The sequence below is a fragment of the Schistocerca gregaria genome, chromosome 3, assembly GCF_023897955.1.
Source record: "Schistocerca gregaria isolate iqSchGreg1 chromosome 3, iqSchGreg1.2, whole genome shotgun sequence".
NCBI classification, from domain to species: domain Eukaryota; kingdom Metazoa; phylum Arthropoda; class Insecta; order Orthoptera; family Acrididae; genus Schistocerca; species Schistocerca gregaria.
Genome location: NC_064922.1, coordinates 617,365,565 through 617,386,027, shown reverse-complemented (window position 1 = coordinate 617,386,027; position 20,463 = coordinate 617,365,565). Strand labels below are relative to the sequence as shown.

The following is a 20,463-nucleotide window of genomic DNA, read 5'->3' as shown; positions in this document are numbered from 1 at the left end:
TGCAGGAGACAAACACACAGGAGTACCAGGTGGGATGGCTGCAAAGCAAAGGTACTCTATGTCCTGTACTAGAACGAGGAAGATAATGCAGCCACAATAATACCAATATTTTACATTCTCCGTAGGTGTGGTTCTTAATGCCTAATGACTCCTTTTATCAATTTTTCTCTTGCCAAGATTAGGAGAAGTGATTGTGCCCAGTTGCCGATTACCAGCCTGTGTGACATTGTGCTAGGGTGAATCCAAACCTCTCTATAATGCATTTTGAAGTATTAAAATGCAACACTGTTAAGGATGAGTCAACCCATGATTTACTGATCAATGCAAGTTTTGTATTTTTACTGATAATCTTTCATGCAACCTCACACATCATGAAAGATTGGAATTTCCATTTTGGACACCTCATATATATAAGAGAGAGAGAGAGAGAGAGAGAGAGAGAGAGAGAGAGAGAGTGTGTGTGTGTGTGTGTGTGTGTGTGTGTGTGTGTGTGTGTGTGTGTGTGGCCTTCCTGTCTGCATTACATGTGAACAGCAATGCTTTTATTTATCTAGATCTAGTTCAACTTCTATACCGCATAAGCTGTCGTTCTAGCAAAAGCAACTTTCAGTAGTTATTAATTTCAGGTTAACAATAGCAGATAAACAAAAATATCGACAGTAACAGATAAGAGACTCTACCTTCTTTTTTTGAAAGATGCCGTTCTTGAATAAACCCACGGAAAGGTGCCAGACCTGTCCCTGGACCAATCATTATAATGGGTGTCTGAGTTCTTGTTGGAAGCCTGCAAAGAAATATAGGCATGAATAATTGTTTCAGATCAATACATACATGAGTGACAAACTTAATGATTTCAATAGCCAAGAGACTGAAAAGCTCCCGAGTTCTCTGGGGCTAAAGACCAATGAAACAACTCTAGAGTCCATGACTGACAAACTGTTATGGTTTGTTCCATCAAATTTGGACTGTGAATGACAGAGCTCCATCTCACTAGGAAGCAACAGTTTTAGCAATAATTCTTGCAGGCCCTCATTTTATAGTTAATATTCACTCAGTATAAGAAAATGAGGGGCTGGTGGAAATAAGCACTTGACAAAATTATATATTTTTGCCAAATAAATGGGAAAACTAGCTTTTACAAAAGAATTTACAATCATATTAATTGATTGCTTCATTTGTTGATTCCATAAATCTCATCATCAAAGGGAGCCTTAAGGATCTGAAATGAGTGACAATATGCATTGAAATTATATTAAAATGTCCTAGGAGGAATACAGACAAGACAAGGATTAAAAGTAACCACTCACTGTACCCTTGAAGCATTGAGTTGACAATAAGGACATTAAAAAAAATCGTAACTAAGTTTTCAGAAGACACACACACACACACACACACACACACACACACACACACACACACACACACACACACTTGCTTTGCTTGATTTTATTGATTAGAAAGAAGATATTCAGCAGTCTGTATACTGGAAAAGTTACTACCTTAATATGAACACATGTGTTAACCAGGGGGAAAAAAAAAATAAACACCCACGAGTCCAAATACTCTGATAAATTTCTGTATCTACATATATACACCATGCCCACATTAGAGTGTGTGGTGTGGTGTGGCGTGGCGTGGTGTGGCGTGGCGGATGGTGTTACTGGTACCATATCATCCCCTCTTCTCCCCAACCTTCCTTTCCTTGTTTTATTTGTGAATGATAATGGGAAGAACAACTGCAATCAAGATCTAATTTCTCACATATTCTTTTTGTGGTCATTTCAGGAATGAACCAAGTGGAGGTAATAGTTTCCCAATTCTTCTTGGAATGTACATTCACACAATTTCAACAGTAGATCTGTGATACACAATGCCCCTCTTGCAGTGTCTGGTGCTGAAGTTTGTGGAGCACCTCCATACCACTCACCCAGATCAAAAGAGCCTGAATTAAATATGTCACTCTTTGTTGATCTCTATCTGTTCTATTAATTCAGCCTGGTAAGGGTCTCAGTCTGATGAGCAATACTCAAGAATTACCAGATGTTGAAAATACCAATACAGTTGAAAGGTTCTTTTATTTAGAATATAACTGGCTTCGAGTTAGTATATGCCCATCTTCAGGTGTTGTAATTTCCTGCTGTAAAACTGAGCATCATGGTGGGTAAGTAAAGGACGTGATGTATTACCAGCGTGCGCAGAGCACGTTCACTAGCAATACACTGTGTTCTGCATTTGTCCACCGTGGCACATGGGGCCACAGCACTAAGTTGTAACACCTGAAGATGGACGTATACGAGCCTGAAACTGGCCGTGTTCTAAATAAAAACACCTTACAACTGCACCAGTGTTTTCAACCTCTGGTACAATGCTCAGCTGTGGATGTTCCTCTGACAGGATTGATTGTACTCAAGAATTGGTCTACAAATGTTTTGTAAGTCACTTTTTCCACTGAACTGCAGCCTGACCCCTCTGCTTTTCCTACAACTAGTGGTTGTTCCACTCCATGCCACTCTGGATCATTAGTCATAGGTATTTTATGGTTGTTACTTTTCTCTCAGTGATTTATAGTTAATATAATAATTGAAAAGCAATGGATCTCTTTGCTTATTTACACTTTCAGTGCCAAAAAGCAAGTCCTTGCTTTGGTTGTCTATCCTCTGCAGCTCATCCTGCATTTCTCTCTGAAATCTTCTGTTATTTTAACCTTCTTTCCTGTCAGGAACAAGTTCTGTCTTCTAGGAAGTCCTTAATTCTGTTCCAAGTTTCATCCAGTAATCAGTAAACTTTTATTTTGTTCACTACATTGTAGTGTGGAACTGAACCAATTGCATTCTGGAAGTTTAGGATGATGGAATTAACTTGGCAGTTGTTACACATCATCCTCTGGTGCTCATGGAGGAACAGAGTCAGCTGAGTTTCAGATCTCTCTTTGTAGAACCCATAATTATTTTTGTGGTGTTTTGCCCCACTCGTTATTAATAGGGTGCCTATGGGACGCAGCATTCTTGGAATGCTATACAACAATTAAATCAAATAACATTAGGAGTTTTATTTCCAGAAAGCAAATTCACAATACTTAACTTGACTATAGCAAATGTTGCTAGAGAGAGGCGACACGAAAACAATACAGTCTGCTAGTGAAGCACTAAACACACTGCAGGCTTGGGCTGATCTAAGCAGCCGAGGCTAGCAGGCGCTGCGGATATATTCACTTGCTGCAGGGGGCGCACCTGGTGCGGCACCATCCGATTATGTGCACCATTGGCCGCCCTTTCTGCATCACCTTCTCTGCTCTTGCATGCCACCTCTTCATTCTGGTGTTCGTGGTTACTTAGGAACAATTTTTATGGAGGTAAATGAAATGATCACGTGGCATTGATGGCTGGGAGACCCCAACTGGGAAGTTCAGCCACTGAGTTGCAAGTCTTATTTCAGGTGATGCCACATTTGGTGACTTGCATGTTGGTAACAATGAAGTGATGACGAGGACAACACAACACCCAGTCCACAAGCAGAGAAAAATCTCCAACCTGGCTGGGAATCAAACCCAGGCCCACTGCATGGCAGGCAGACCCATTACCACTCAGTTAAGCAGGGGGACTTTATAGAAGTGATTGTCGTTTTCTAAAACATCAATGCCTTAGCATAAAAAAGTTCTAACTACTATTCTTGAAAGTTGAATTGCCTTCAGTTTTTTCAAATCAGTTGGTACTCTGCAACAGCAACCTGTTAATGACTTTTGCACCAGAACATAAAGCTCCATTCTAAGTAGTAGGCAGGAATGCTTATAGAAACGTTCTTAATTTAAGCATTGTGGCTGTTAATTTTACAATTCATGTTAAATTCACAAGCTAACCATTAACCATAAATATTATTGGGAGGTAAATACAGTAATTCCATTTATGTGATGACTGCATGCATGGGGTTGTGTTCATCATGCATCGGGACCACATAGCCTGGTCGAATGGGTTCCATGTCTTCCTCTTAATGTTGCACCAAGAACCCCTTCAGCCTGTGTCATTCGAACAGTAAAACGAACATCATGGGTGTAACAGTGAAGTCTATGAATGCAGCAATGGAAAGACCAAATTATTCCATTTCACAATGAGTGTTTCTTTAAAATTTGCATGCCTGTACGGAGCTCTGTCTTACTATCCAGAGATTGTTTGAACAGAGGTTTCCAGGTGTTTGAATTCTGAGTTGTGATGCAATTCACAAATTAATGAATAAATTTTATGACATGGGAAGTTTTCATGACAAGAAGTGTAAATGACATCTAACAGTGGTCACAGCAGTTCATCTTGACAACATTGCATAATGCCTGGAAAATTACATTATTAAGTCTCTCAGATGTCTTTCACAGCAAATCCAAACTTCTTGCCCATCTGTACAAAGAACAACTAAGTTATTTGGTCTAAGGCCATATAAAGTAACATCAGTGCAAAGTACTTAAACCTGGTGATTTTGTGCACAGGGTTCTATTTTGCAAATGGATTTTGAAACAAGTGCATGATGGTGAAATGGATCCTTACCTCTTCTGTTTTCAGATAAGGCTTGGTTCCATATACAAGAGTATGTCAATTCCCAAAAGTCTCAGAAATGGAGCACTGACAAACCTATTCCGCTGCAGCCCTTCATGATCAAAAAAATAGGAGTGTGGTGTGCAGTTAGTGCCAACAGAATAATAGGTCCAGTTTTTTTTTTAATAACAGTTTAAAGTGAAAAATAAGTGCAAAAGATTTTGCAACCATTTTTAATGAAATGAGTGAAAGAGTATGAAGCTTTGCATTTTTTCCAGTAGGTTTTGACAAGGGCTCATACAGCCAATTTTAACATAATTCACAATGTGTTCCATGCCAGAGTCATTAGCAACAATATCTGTCCCAAGAATATTCCCAGTTTAACTCTGTGTTTTCCATTTGAGGGGAGTACTAAAGGATAAAGTGCACACAACAAATCCACAAATGTTACAGAAACTCAACAATAAGATCCGCAAGTGAATTAATTATATTTCTCAAAGAGAATTACATCGTGTGATGAATAATTTCTTGAGTAGATATCAGAAATGTGAGGAAAACTACAGCAGGCAGTTCCAGCACCTCCTTGTACGACATGGGCGAGTACAAAATTTATTTGCATATGTTTTAAATTTAGTAGTGTGGCAGCACAGCATCTGATTCACAGAGCAACAGTGCCCTTACTGCCTGCTATCTACTGTGCTGTACATGCACTCACCAGATAAATAGAGCACCCTGTACACTGGCACACAATTTTAAGAACCCTGAAGTCCCTGAAATACATCTACCAGATCTTTATTTGATTTACATTATACAATTACTGCAGACTACTGTATGGTAATTTTTGACCTCTGTTACATTGCCTCAAAATATTATGCCATAGGACATTTCTGAGTCAAAGTGTGCGAAGTACAATAGCAGTCCCACCCCTAAGTTAACACAATGTGAGAGATTTGCAAGTACAAAGCAGGTAGAATTGAGCTTTTTGGCTAACTTATCCAGGCACTGGAATAATGTCAGTTCACTGTAGTAAAATATAGTAAGCACAATCTGCATTCCTTCGATACTCAGAAACATTTGTTTAATTCGGTTACAAATAGGAGTGACATTCAAACAGAAGAACAAAATCACATTCAACGAGCCCAACCGCATAACAAATGAGAATTGATTTGGCTGTAACATTAACAGAAAATAAGCCTGAAAGTAATTAAGAAAGATTACGGTTTAACTTCCTACTGACAGCAAGGTCATCAGAGACTGTACAATCTCTGATTGGATAAGGAAGGGGTTTGAAAATCAGCAGTGTCCTCTTTAAAGGACCTTTTCCAAGCTTCATCCAAATCAGTTAATGAAAACTTACAGAAAACCTTAATCTGGGTCAAAAGACAGTGATTTGAACCCTAATTTGAACACTATTCCCCCTGAAAGTGACCATCAGCTTTATCACTGTGTCACCTTGGCTGGGTTTTCTGAATATATTGTCTAAGCTATCATTAACTAGTATAGCCTTTCTTTAAAAGAGGCAAAGTAATGAGCAACAGTCGAAAATAAAAACTAAGTGTATGTGAAAGGATCAACTGTTGCAGGTGCACATTACCAATAATAAGAACACTGAATCTAGACACTACTTTGTGAAGTTTTATCTTTCGGCTATCAATTTATAAATCTGCATTTTACCACTTGCCTAATTTATGCTTTACATCAGCTCTCCCTTTGTGTTCTATTTATGGAGTACAGTGCAGTAAGCTGCTTTCCATGTAGCCAGAAAAACCAAAATATTTTTCTGAAGTCATCTCAGTTGTTGCTGAAGAATGTTCAGTCATAATGTTAAAGGAGATTTTTGTTCTCTATGTTTGCAATTTCCTATGTAAACTGATCTCTTTTGATACAGTTATAAAATAACTGTTCACATTCAAAAGAAGGCTGTAAGGAGATATACTGAAGTGAAATGTGAATATTTAAGTTAATTGTATGATTGCTTATTCCCACAGAACAATTTCAGCTGCCTTGACAATCAAGCATCAGCAGTAGCAGAAGTTAGTTGAATGTTTTACAGAGAAATTTAACCCAAATCACATTCAAGCACAAGTCCTCATGTTAATTTTTAATCAGTTGTGTGTATTTGGGGGGGGGGGGGGGGCACTTCAGTCCAGAGACTGGTTTGATGATGGAGCTTTCCATGCAAGCTTCTTCGTCTCCCACTACCTACTGCAATCTACATCCTTCTTAATCTGTTTAGTGTATTCATCTTGTGGTCTCCCTCTACGATTTTTACCCTTCACGCTGCCCTCCAATGCTGAATTTGTGATCCCTTTATGCCTCAGAATATGCCCTACCAACCGATCCATTCTTCTAGTCAAGTTGTGCCACCAACTTCTCTTCTCCCCAATTCTATTCAATACCTCCCCATTATGTGATCTACCCATCTAATCTTCAGCATTCTTCTGTAGCACCACATTTTGATAGCTTCTATTCTCTCCTTGTCTAAACTATTTATCGTCCATGTTTCACTTCCACACATGGCTACACTCCATACAAGTACTTTCAGAAACGACTTCCTGACACTTAAATCCATACTCAATGTTAACAAATTTCTCTTCTTCAGAAACACTTTCCTTGCCATTGCTAGTCTACATTTTATATCCTCTCTACTTCGACCATTATCAGTTATTTTGCTCCCCAAATAGCAGAACTCCTTTACTACTTTAAGCATCTCATTTCTTAATCTAATTCCTGCAGCATCACCCGATTTAATTCGACTACATTCCATTATCTTCGTTTTGCTTTTGTTGATGTTCATCTTATATCCTCCTTTCAAGACACTGCCCATTGTGGTCAGCTGCTCTTCCAGGTCCTTTGCTGTTTCTGACAGAATTACAATGTCATCGGCGAACCTCAAAGTTTTTATTTCTTCTCCATGTATTTTAATTCCTACTCTGAAATTTTCTTTTGTTTCCTTTACTGCTTGCTCAGTATAGAGATTGAATAGCATCGGGGAGAGGCTACAACCCTGTCTCACTCCCTTCCCAACCATTGCTTCCCTTTCATGCCCCTCGGCTCTTATAACTGCCATCTGGTTTCCGTACAAACTGTAAATAACCTTTCGCTCCCTGTATTTTACCCCTGCCACCTTCAGAATTTGAAATAGAGTATTCCAGTACTAATCAGTTACGAGATCTAAAACAATGGATGTAACTACATCATTAAGCAGTGAACAGGCATCCAGTTGCTTTGGAACAGAATAAAACAGAATCATACAATGCTAATTTCACTAGAGCCAGATTAAGCATTTGCACCATTACCTGAACTGTGATCTTCTAATGTAGATTGGAGTAGTGGGTGTAAAATCTTCTTTTGGTTGCTTCTTCTTCAGCCAACTTGTTGCAACACCCTTGTTGTGGCGACCAGTAGGTGTCGTATAATCCACTAACACTGCTGTCACATGCACTGAATTTGGATACACCTGGCAGAACACAAAGTAATTACTAATATCATAATGAACTAGCAGGAATGTGATGCAAATAAAGAATTAAATTATGACTACACATAGCTGCATGTGTATGAGATAAATGAAAAATAGTTTTACCAGTGGTCAGAATTGTTAAGTTATTGGTAATTAGATACATACTTCCTGTGATGTACTTGCACATATTCTTGAAATATATGAGGACAAGCACATGTGTTTGACTAACTCATCAATGAATTAAAGACAAGTGCTTCTTACATGACCATGACCGTTCAGTGATCAATAATTACACAAGAATTACTGACCACTGCTAGTAAAGAAGACTGACTCATTTAGCAACAAGTTGTCCTTAGGTTAGCAGTAGCATCTTTGACTAGCAATCTACTTTGTCATGGGTCTCAGGTTTGGGCCTGGCTACACCTTAAATTTTAACCGCCTCAACTATAACCTGTTAAATGTACGAAGTTTTATCTGTACTCTATAGACTGCATCACAAAATATATTTTTAAGGTCTTGCCAAAGTACTTTATCTTTAAGTGTGTACACACCTATCACAATATATCATACACATTAAATTCCTAATAAAACACACTGAACAACCAAGAAGTGTTACTGATTTTAGATTGTTGAGAACATAATTCATCAGCAATCAATATTAATGCCAAGTGTTTCAGTTAATCTAAATAGTCTGCATAAAGAGAAGGTCAAACGTTTTACAGATTGATTTTTCTAAAAGTAAGGAATAAACTATATTAGAGAAATATTTGATGTATCTTATTTGTTGTACATGATATAGAGCTCATTCATAGGCATGTCAAATGCTCCTCTAATCTATCTAATTTCTTTCTTTCACTCAAATCATTTCACAAAACATTTGATTAAAGTTTTTTTAGTTTTCAAGTTTTATTCAAAAAGCATAGTCTTACTGACACCTTGATGATGATGATAACTTGAGGTGAGGGATGCTCACAACCATAGTCTTCAGCACCCTAACAAAAAGTCAGAATGCCAATCTCACGGGTAGGGACGAAGGCTGTCCCCACATGCGGAGCAGTTTATAATGTATTAAAGCCACTTCCCTTCCCCACCAATTTAGAGATGAGGCTTGACAATTCACAAAATTTCATCACTCTTGTAACACTGAAATCAGTATCAGTATATAGGACACATGTTGCCAAAATATGCCAACTGAAAGTAGTATACAACAAACTTCACAGAGTGGAGGATATTTTCTGTCACCTGCAAACATTCAATCTCCTACTGACGCATGATGTGTCTATCAGAAAATGAGATGATGGCATGCAACAGAATGTGTCATTGATGAACAGCACCATCTGACATGGTTCCTTGCCTGTTTTGTTGACCATGTCATTTCCCTGTTTCCTAATGTGGCCAGGTACCTAGCAAAAGATCACCTACTTGCCACAATGTTGGAGCCTCTGTGAAGAGTTGTGGATGAGCTGAATAAACTCGTCTACTAGATACATTTGGTGAAATGCTTGTAATGCACTGAGCAAGTTGGAACAGAAAAGAAACCTTGTGTGGTGATGTCTGAATCCTCTCCAGTACCTTCAGAATGCCACATAATTCCACATCATAATTTGTAAATTGTTTTGGAGGATGCACTTTGGAAACCCTATCAGGGAAAACAGCAGAGCAACTGAGTACACTCTCTTGCTGGGACTCATCTGTATAAACAACGATAGAACTGCGGTACATACTTAAAATGGAAGGAAAAAAAAAATTGTAAAAATATAATCTGGAGAACAAGTTTTCTTGTACTGTGTCAAAGTTTGAAATCACTTTAGGCCTCTGAAGACACCAAGGTAACAAAGGGTTGGATCCCCAGATGTGTATTTGGAGGTCTGATAGATCCAGATCCTTGAGACAGTCAACAGCATGTATCCTAAATGGCTTGTTCACATTGAGCCAATTCCTGAACAGCCATTCAAAGGCAGGTTGGACCACTACACTAAATGCCAATGACTGAGGTGATGCTGAGATTTTCAATGCCTGTTGAGCCAAAAGGATACAGTGCCAAATCCAGTGTGATGGTTCACAAGCCTCTGCACACAGACTAAACCGGGCTGGTTCGAAAGGCTCCAGTCAATATACGAATGCTCTCATGGTGGACAGCGTCTATCGTCTTGAGGTAGGAAATATGAGCTGACCTATAGACCATGCTGCCATAATCTCAATGTGATCGAACAAATGCCCTATAAAACTGTAGGAGGAGGGACCTGTCAGCTCCCCTTGTTTTTCCACTAATGCATTTCAAAATATTCAATGACTGAAAGCTCTTTGTATATCAGTATTTCAGGTGTGGGAGCCAAGTTAATTGGGAGTCCAATAATAAACCCGAAAAGCACACAGTTTCTCGAAAACGTAAAATATTGTTCCCCACTGTGAGCACTGGTTGATTAAAACTTCAACAAGCACAGTTAAAACTGACACATGTACTCTTCTCTGGTGAGAACCGAAAACCAGTTGTCCTGGCCCAGTTTTTCAGCCTTCTAATGGTCAGCTGAAGCTGCCTCATCATCATTGTAAGATCAGCAGAAGAGTAGAAGACTGCAAAGTCATCCACAAACAAAGAGCATTTGATAGGACTCCTGACTGTGGAGGAAATGCCATTGATAGCGATGGCAAACAACGTGACACTGAGTACACTGCCTTAGGGGATCCCATAGTCTGGAACATAGCAGTCAGACAAGGCATCACCAATGCAATATTGAAAACACCGGTCCTCGAGAAAGGATTGGATAAGAAGTGGCAGGCGTCCATTTAGTTCTCTTTCATGAAGTTACAAAGGTTGTTGTACCTCTAGGTAGTGACATATAGTGTCATACTTTTTCAAAGTCAAAAAAACACACAGACCAAATGGTTTCAGCAAAAGTAGGAACCCTGTATCACAATCTCCAGTAGAATTAAGTTGTTAAGGGTGGAGCAGCTCAGGTGACCGAGATTCTAGCATCCAGAGACGAAGAGGCAGTCAACCATGCGATCAAGGGCCCACACTATAGTAACTGTTGGAAGCAATTCGGTTCTTGTCTGATTTCCAGAATGGTATTAATAGTGCTTCCTTTCACGTTGTGGGGTACTGTCCATCAAACCTGACCTGATTGAAACAAGAGAGGAGCTGTCCTTTCACTTCATGGCACAGGTGACTAAGCGTGGCATAATGAATCTCACCAGGTCCTGGAACAGTGTCTCTGGCTGCAGGCACAGCTGATTCCAGTTCCCACATGGAAAACTGAAGATTGTAGACTTCCTCATTACGTGAGATGAAATGTGAGCTCCCTCATCTCTGCAGTCCTATGGGACACCTGTAAAGCAGGAGCTTGTATGGATGACATAGTGCCAGCAAAAAAGTGTTCAGCTAAGACCTGAGCCATATCTTCTGGAACGTCCACCAAGAGCCCATTATGCGACAAGGTTGTAAGGGGATATGTACTGCCCTTGCCTGAAATCCACCTTATTTGTTCTCAAACTTGCTCAGTGGAAGTGGATCAATAATTAATGGAAGTCCTTCCAGAAAGCCCTCTTCCATTCTCGCACAGATTTGAAGACATGAAGGTTTTCTGAAGTTGGATGGAGTCTGAAGTTCTGCAGAGCTGTTTGGCTCTGATTGCCAGTCAACAGTTATAATTCACAAAGGTACAGGCCATCGTCTGAGATGGTTACTAGACTGGGGTGGACACTGCGGCAGCCCGCTGGATCTCGCAAATGATATGGGTCGCCATCTCCTCTGCATAATCCTTTTGTTCAAAAATAGCCTTTGTAAATCTGTAGCCACTTCCCACTGAAATGAGTCTGCAATAGCTGGGAAACAAAAACAAAGGCCAATGGCTGAAAAAGACACTGTAGCTGTGGAAAAGTGTGTCATCTGACCCAAGTTGAGAAGGCAGATATTCTCAGAATGGACGAGTTGCTCGATCATTCGACCCCTGGAGCAAGTGGTAGCCAAGTCCCACAGCACTTTGTATGCACTGAAATTTTTCATAAGGAGGAATGGGGGTGAGAGTGCCCAGAAGAATTCTGTCAGTGCATCTGTATCCAAAGCATCATGAGTTGGAAGATACACAGAACACACTATGATGTTTAAAGGTGCTAAAATGTTCTTGGTAAGAGGGACAGGAGAGAAGTGGGATCTGTCATCAATGAAAATAGCCACTCTAACTTTAGCTCTGTCTCCAGTAATATCCAGTAACATCGTCCTTCCTGTAGCGGTGGTAACCCCATAAAGCAAGAGTGTCAGTTAATTTAAAACTAGTTTCTTGTAAGCAGATGCAGAATATGCTTTCTACTGGGCCGCGAGCTGTAATTCTTTCAAATGTGATCAGTATTCATTTAAATTCCACTGCAACACAGAAGTCCCTGTGGGAGCCATTGTTTAGTGGTGGTTGGTCTTTTCTTTCTCCCCTTGAATCTGATTTATCGGGAGGTCAGGAAGAACATAAGCCAGTTCCTGGCTCTCCGTTTCCTCCTATTGGAAGTCCATATCCTCAAGAGCATAGTCCCTGTCTGAGAGGGAGAGAGCTCACTGATCTGAAGGTTTAAGTGCCACTTTCTTCAACTTGGAACTACTTTTTGAAGGATGTTTTTCCTTACTTATGGGAGGAGTTGACTGCTTGGGTTGAGGTAATGGCTTAGTAGGCTTCTGATGGTGGGCTGCAGTATGTGACTTAGGTGGTAAGCCCATCACTGACAGCTTCCAAATGATTTCTGATTCAAGTGTAGCATTTCCCCTCACAGGTATGTCAATAAGTGCATGTGCTCATACTTTAATCTGTGGTCCGAGTCTGTGCAGAGACTCCACACTTGGCGATTGGCGTCTCGAGGGATGATGCAAAAGAAGTAGCAAAAACTGGAGCTTGCAGAGCTTGGAAAGCTTTTTTAGCTATTAGCTCTTTCAGCTAGATGTGTTCCATTACAAAGTCGTTTGACACTTTTTAGGGACCCAGTAATACTTTCCAATGTCTTGTGAATATAGGAAGGAGAGACCATCTCAAATATTTCCCCTGTTCTCTTCATTACAATCAAAGTGTTATGGCACACTAATGCTCTGTTACTATAATTCTGCAACTTCTTTTTGGGAGGATTGAACAACTGAGCTCTCTTTGATGAGTGGGTGTAGGTACTACCTGAGAATACACCCATCCCATCAGGAGTAGTAGTTTGATGAGACCATTCCATAGGAAGACCATGAGATGCTAGGAAAACAAACCTTGACCAAGGCAGAGCCCTGCATGACTGAGCAATCTTTATACAACTTGGGGGATGGCAGGTGTCCCAAAGGTCACCCACTCGCGACTGTTTTACCTCGGCAGTCATTGACCTCATTAGCACACAGCACACCTTGAGGCTAAGGGGTTTCTTACAGGTGTGTGTACCTTCCTTGCGGTCCAGGCAGTGAAGCCAAGGCCGCCGTTCTCCAAAGCGCACAACATTCCACCGCTGCACCACACAGTGGTTGTTGAAGCATGCCTGGAGCTTATGGTAACAGAGGACTGATGGCACTTACCAGTCCAGAGCTCAGGAACCCAGGGTCGCTAAGCCCAAAACCAGCAACCAAATGCTGAGATCCTGGGGGGTACTGACACCTTGTTTGCTTTCCTAGCATCTTCTGTTCCCAAAAAGTCTTACATTTAATATATGATTGAAAGGAAGCCTTTTTGGCACTTAAATATCACAACAATGTTTCATTTTATGTGCAAAACAGCTAGGCCTTTAAGAGATGAACTTTTCGACACTTCATTTTCATAGCCAGCAGCAATTGTTTGTGAAATATTTAAATGTTCCCTAAAATCACTAAGTTTTCCTTAACTACCTGATTACTTTCAAGTAACTAAATATTTCTTTGCAAAACTAGACTGGTCAGTTTCATATCCTATTTGTTTATTTCCAACTCTTTGTTTGTATAGGAAAATTTGGACAAAAACCCTCTGTGTAATTTATAGACTCATGTGTCAGCACTAAAACATTTGACAAAAAGTTTTGGTATTTTTATCATTTATGAAATGTAACACTTTATATAGCCACAGTTCCGGATGTGCAGGGATGGAATTTGGTGTGCCACAAATGACCTGTCCCCAAATTTTGTGCATGCAGCACAATTACTATGATGAATAATGAAAAGAGTCAGCCCTCTGAGTAAAGATATCAATCTGTAAGATGTGAAAGTATCAAATTTTGTCAATGAATACTTTTCTTAAAAATAAATGATAAGCATATTGTAGCAACTGGCGCTTGTGCTCCTGCGCTCCACTGAGAAAACTCCTAGTTGTCACCTTCAATGCCATGCATGCTGCAGTAACAAGACTGGAATACATTTGAATTCAAATGCTGCCAGTTATGGTGGACAACAAGCAGCAGTACAGACATTCTGAATCTAGGACACTTCCTTACCTACACCCGTGGTCACTTCTGTTGCTAAATTATGACGTGGCCTTATCCTTTCCTCCATTTCTTGTAGATTCCCTCTACATCCTTCATGGTGAAGGGATGATGATGATGATGGGTTTGTGGGGCTCTCAACTGTGCAGTCATCAGTGCCCATACAAAGTCCCAATTTTTTACACTGTCCAATTTTTATACAGTGCAATCTCTCCACTCCACCCGATCCCCAGGCAGAGTGAAGGAATGTGATTTTTCAAAACATTCAGCACAGTGCATTTTCTCTCGTAAGTATGTCTTACTTCATCTTTCATTACTGTCCACCTCTCAGGCTACTCTCATTTTTTCTGTGATTTGAATATGAAACAGACTGGCACATCTGTAGGCTAGGACTACCATTGTTGGCAGACTTTTCTCACCCTTACAAGAGCAACCAAAGTTTAAAAAAAAATATTATTTGAAAACATGAATTAAATTTTAATTAAGATCTAGGTGAAAACTGCTGTGCAATTTATTAGAGGTATACAACTGCAAAGAGGATCAGGCAGTAATATAATACCAAAACTACTTCAGTTTTCCCTTTTATGGCAGACTTACAGAAGTGTCAGCCGTGTGAGCATTTTGTCATTCTTATATAGCCTTAGCCTTTAACATCTGAAGTTATGCACCCACAGTGTTGAATGCAACTGGGCATTGTTGACATCATTAGCTTTGTCACTGACTAAGCACTAGCAGTCCAGGTCAGAGTAAGTCAGGCAAGTGGATTACTACACTACGCAAGTACCATGGTGTTTCTGTTAAGTACAAAGTATGGTTTAAATATTCTGATAACAGTGTAGCACAAGTCATGTATTTTAGGTAAGTGTCTTCCAGTATGATCTGACAAATAAAAAAGTGACTGATTGTAGGAGAAATATGCACTGAAGCACAAAAAAACTGGTATAGGCATGCATATTCAAATATAGAGATATCCAAACATGCAGAATATGGAACTGCAGTCAGCAATCCCTATATAAGACATGAGTGTCCGGCACAGTTGTTAGATCAGTTACTGCTGTTACAATGGAAGGTTATCATGATTTAAAAGAGTTTCAATGTGGTGTTACAGTCAGCACACGAGTGATTGGACACAGCATCTCCAAGGTAGTGATGAAGTGGGGATCAACATGACAGAAGTATAACCTTTCAGCAAATTGCTGCAGATTTCAAAGCTGAGCCATCAACAAGTGTCAGTGTGCAAAGCATTCAATGATACGTCATCGATATGGGCTTTTGGAGCCTAAGGCGAACTTGTGTACCCTTGACAACTGCACGACAAAAAGCTTTACGGCTCGCCTGGGCCCATCAACATCGAAATTGGACTGCTGATGACTGGAAACATGTTGCCTGGTCGGACAAGTCTCATTTCAAATTGTATTGAGCAGACAGACATGTATGGGTATGGAGGCAACCTCGTGAAGCCACAGACCCTGCATGTCAGCAGGGGATTTTTCAAGCTACTAGAGGCTCTGTAATGGTCTGGGGCATGTGCAGTTTGAGTGATATGAGACACATGACATGCCTAGATATGACTGAAAGGTGACATGTATGTAAGCATCCTTTCTAATCACCTGCAACCATTCATGCCCATTGTGCTGACAGACTGACTTGGGCAATTCCAGCAAGACAATACAAAACCCCATCATCCAGTATTGCTAAACTCTTTCCAGTTTAAACACTTCCATTGGCTACCAAACTCTCCAGACATGAACATTATTGAGCATATCTGGCATGCCTTTTAGTGTGCTGTTCAGAAGAGATCTCCACCCTCTCATACTCCTACGCATTTATGGACAGACTGCAGGATTCATGGGGTCAGTTCTCTCCAACATTACTTCAGACATTAGCAGAGTCCACGCCACGTCGTGTTGCAGCACTTCTGCATGCTTATGGGACCCTACACCAATTAGGCAGGTGTACCAGTTTCTTTGGCTCTTCAGTGTGTATGCACTCATACTATACTGCCAGACCAACAATAGCATAAACTCTGAAATATTTTTGTAACATGATCAGACAAACAAACAAAAAAATTAGGTTTGTTCAAACATGTCAGGACTGACTGAAATATAGTAGAATTTCAATAATCAAGCCTGGAACCTCACTCCAATAATGGTCTGCCAATGGTCACCACACTTCTAAATACATTGATGTACTAGCAGCCAAGCCAAAGTGTAGCTAAATAATTTGGGTGGAGTACTTTCAGAATATAATGCAAGTATGCCTATAAACTGCAGAATACTATTTAGCACACTGTCCATACAAGTAGTGTAGTGAAATTGCAGGTGTTGTGCATAAGCGGAATGGCCCGTGGCTTAACTGTAAACTACTGCGAAGATGCATGACTTTGATGAACCATTCTCATCCTCCTGAGACTCTGTACACTCACTCATGCACTTTATTTATAATGCACCACACATAAGGTTTATGCACGCAGTCCACCTGCCAAATAATACTTTACTACCAAACCAAAAAGGATAGGGAACTTAACACTACATGTTCAGAAGCAGTTAATACGGTTACAAATCTGACATGTTGGGTGAATGATATGAAGTGGTAAAAATGGATGAGAAGGAAGAAAACTAGATGTAATACAATGTTCGATCAGGCGTAACCCGAAAGACAACTGCAGTGGAAGAACTGCGCTCACAAATTGGATTTACCTACATTTTACAAGGAATGATTGAAGAACGAGTAAATCAAGAAGTAAGAGAGAGTGGAATGAGAGTCTTGTTAACCACAATTGACAAAAAGATAGAAACAACATAAAGCTGAACACATAAGGAAGGTATGGAACGGGTAATGTCACTGAACAAGAAACAGCTGCAATATTAGACATCAGGATGGGCTGCCAGAAGTTGTTTGAAACATGTGATTGATTCCTTTGCATTTTGGCATTATTTCAACCACATTCAGTACTTATATCAAGAGGGAGAGAGGGAGAGAGGGAGAGAGGGAGATATAGAGAGTTATTCTGGGGTTCTAAGGATGTCAGGAGGTCTCATAGACAATTCAGAATTTATCAATATTATGCAGGTATAATAAATAATCTCCCAGTCAAATGTTCATTCCACAGGATACAGCGCATTGAAATTAGTGATCTAAGAAGTTAAAACTTTATCCAGATCAGGACTAAAAAAAAAATTACACACACACACACACACACACACACACACACACACACACACACACACACACACACACACACACACACACACACACACACACACACAAAAAAAAAAAAAAAAAAAAAAAAAAAAAAAAAAAAAAAAAAAACAAAGATTCCAAGACTTACCAAGCGGGAAAGTGCCGGCAGACAGGCACATGAACAAAACACACAAATACACACACAGAATTACTAGCTTTCGCAACCGATGGTTGCTTCTTCAGGAAGGAGAGGGAAAGATGAAACCCACATCCTTTCGTCTTTCCCTCTCCTTCCTGAAGAAGCAACCATCGGTTGCGAAAGCTAGTAATTCTGTGTGTGTGTTTGTGTGTTTTGTTCATGTGCCTGTCTGCCGGCACTTTCCCGCTTGGTAAGTCTTGGAATCTTTGTTTTTAATATATTTTTCCCATGTGGAAGTTTCTTTCTATCTGAGCACTATAGGACTTAACAGCTGTGGTCATCAGTCCCCTAGAACTTAGAACTACTTAAACCTAACTAACCTAAGGACATCACACACATCCATGCCCGAGGCAGGATTCGAACCAGATCAGGACTGTAACATGAATTTTTATACTGTTCACTGGCTACACCCTGTTAGCAGTGTTCTACCTGAATTTTAATCTTAACTAAAGATACAGTTTGAACACACCATTAAGATTCAACTGCATCTTTATTACAAGAGTATGTAAATATGGCTCATGTACCTTTGGAGATGATGAAATGGAGTAGTATCTCGCCTGCAGGCGGGGAAGCAGTTCACACAAGTGATCAAGAGCAGGCTTGCAAGAGGGCAGATCTTCCAGTATATGAACAATGTTACGGTTGTCTTTAATTATCCACTGATTGTACAATGACTTTCCTTCAGGAGATGTGCTTGACATTAGCTTCAGTTTCTCTTGTTCCTGGAAAAGAAGAAAATTTGCTTTAAATATCTGACAATCAACTGAAAGACTTCCACTAGCAGTCTGAAGTAAACTTCATACAGCTAACAGTATCTCTTACATGCAAGATAAAAGAGCACAGACACCACAAGATAATAAAGATGTTTACCTTTATGAAATATTGTTGAGTGTCATCATTACAAGTGCCAGTTTAGAAGTGTATTGCACAATAAAGAAACATATATATATCTCGCAGCATTTGTCTAATCTTAATGGTTACTCCTTGTTCATTATGATCCCTCGTGATTATGACAGTACAGTTTTGAGAAGTGGGGCATTTCAAACAAAGTCTGAGTTATAGTGCAGTTTGTAAATGAAGCATCAGTCTCCTATCATTATACAGCAATACTCTAATTTCACCCATTTGTATAGTTGATAAAGTAAATACAACAACCACATAATGTTCCTTCTGGTCAAATTCATTTCTGTCAAAATCGATTGCATCAATAAAAATCACCCAAGAATCATAAAAATTTTTACCTCCTTAATTTATGAAAAAGTAATGGGTTGATTACCGTTTTGGGGCATTAGCTTTTATTTGTTGGATTCAAATGTATTGGTATTGCTAAATCATAGGATTGCACTGGAAAAATTTTTTATCTTCAGGTATCACTGATACATGTCAGACACACAACAGGTCTCAAAACACTGACTATTATTGGTCAGTGTTGTTCAATTACTAAAAGACATGAAAACCACATAATAACTCTTGTGAATGATATTGTAGACAGCTGATAAGACAGTCTGAAGAACAGAACGAATGTGCTACAACATAACACAAATTTCCTCTTTGAGTTCTGGGATTTTCCTTTTTTTTTTTTTTAATTTGTTGTAGGGCTATGAAGCACATCTTCAATTACAGATTTACTTTGGTGAGTTTACTGCAAGAAAGTAAAATACTAAACAGTCAATGCAGAACTAGATGGTATTGCGGTCAAGATACTCCATATTTATTCTGTAAGGGTGTTCAAATCCATGTCCAGTCTCCCTGATTTAGGTTTCTCATTGTTTCTACAAAATTCTGCCAGTGATTTCTGTGATGATTTCTTCAACAAGGTCACAAGTGATTTTCTTTCTCATTCTTGTCCCTTGTTGTACTTCACCTCTAATTTGTTATACTCCTCTGACAATTGTGAGCAAGATTTCCAACAACCATCAGAGATGGAACATTCAATTAGACAGTTATCTCCTCAGTAGGTACGACCTTTGCACCAACAGTGGTGTCATGCAACACTACTGCCTTCATCCAGTTTCTCTAAAGGCAATGTAATAATCATTATTAGAGCATCCAATGACCTTTATGTTTAAAGTCCATCTTGGGTTTCTTCCATTTAAAAAATGCCAACAAACATTTTGATTATGATTTGTATTCATCCTACAACTCAGAATAACTTAGAGGGGATTTGCATTCCTCAATCTAACAGCAAACAGGAAGCATAATGGCTTCGCATTTTGAAACACAATATCTGATCATGTTTAATTATTTAAAGACTGAATCTGTCATATATTTCTGAGACTTTATATAAATTCTTTTCCTTAAAATATAATGGGAACTGCTGAAAATTCACATTACTATGGTATAAGATCATGAAAAGAATTGCAGAAGTCAAATATATGTAAACAAAAGAAATGTAGTCTTATAATTGAGGAAGAAGAGCAGAAGGGGCAATGGGACAGCAATAAAACAACTGCTGTATGGTCCCATGTCCTCTGTCATTTCTGTGACAAGATGTTTCACAGTTCCATAGAGGAATTTGGATGCGAATCAGTCGCTTCTGCGATTGTATTTGGTTCAACTAAATGAGGTATGGAAGCAATCTTCTCAAAGAGGAAATTTGTGTTACGTTGTAGCACATTCATTCTGTTCTTCAGACTGTCTTATCAGCTGTCTACAATATCATTCACAAGAGTTATCATGTGGTTTTCATGTCTTTTAGTAAT

At 39.5% G+C, this 20,463-nt stretch overlaps 1 protein-coding gene across 1 annotated transcript in view; it reads right to left on the bottom strand.

Annotated features, from left to right (window-relative positions):
• The window catches only part of LOC126353855 (NADPH--cytochrome P450 reductase), a 178,932-nt gene that overhangs the window by 1,995 nt on the left and 156,474 nt on the right, over positions 1-20,463 (bottom strand). Inside the window, exons 10-12 of the mRNA XM_050003021.1 lie at positions 18,286-18,483; positions 7,820-7,980; positions 681-784 (exon numbers count right to left, since the gene is read on the bottom strand). Coding sequence (XP_049858978.1) covers positions 681-784; positions 7,820-7,980; positions 18,286-18,483 — 463 coding nt within the window. The remainder of the gene's footprint in view (positions 1-680; positions 785-7,819; positions 7,981-18,285; positions 18,484-20,463) is intronic.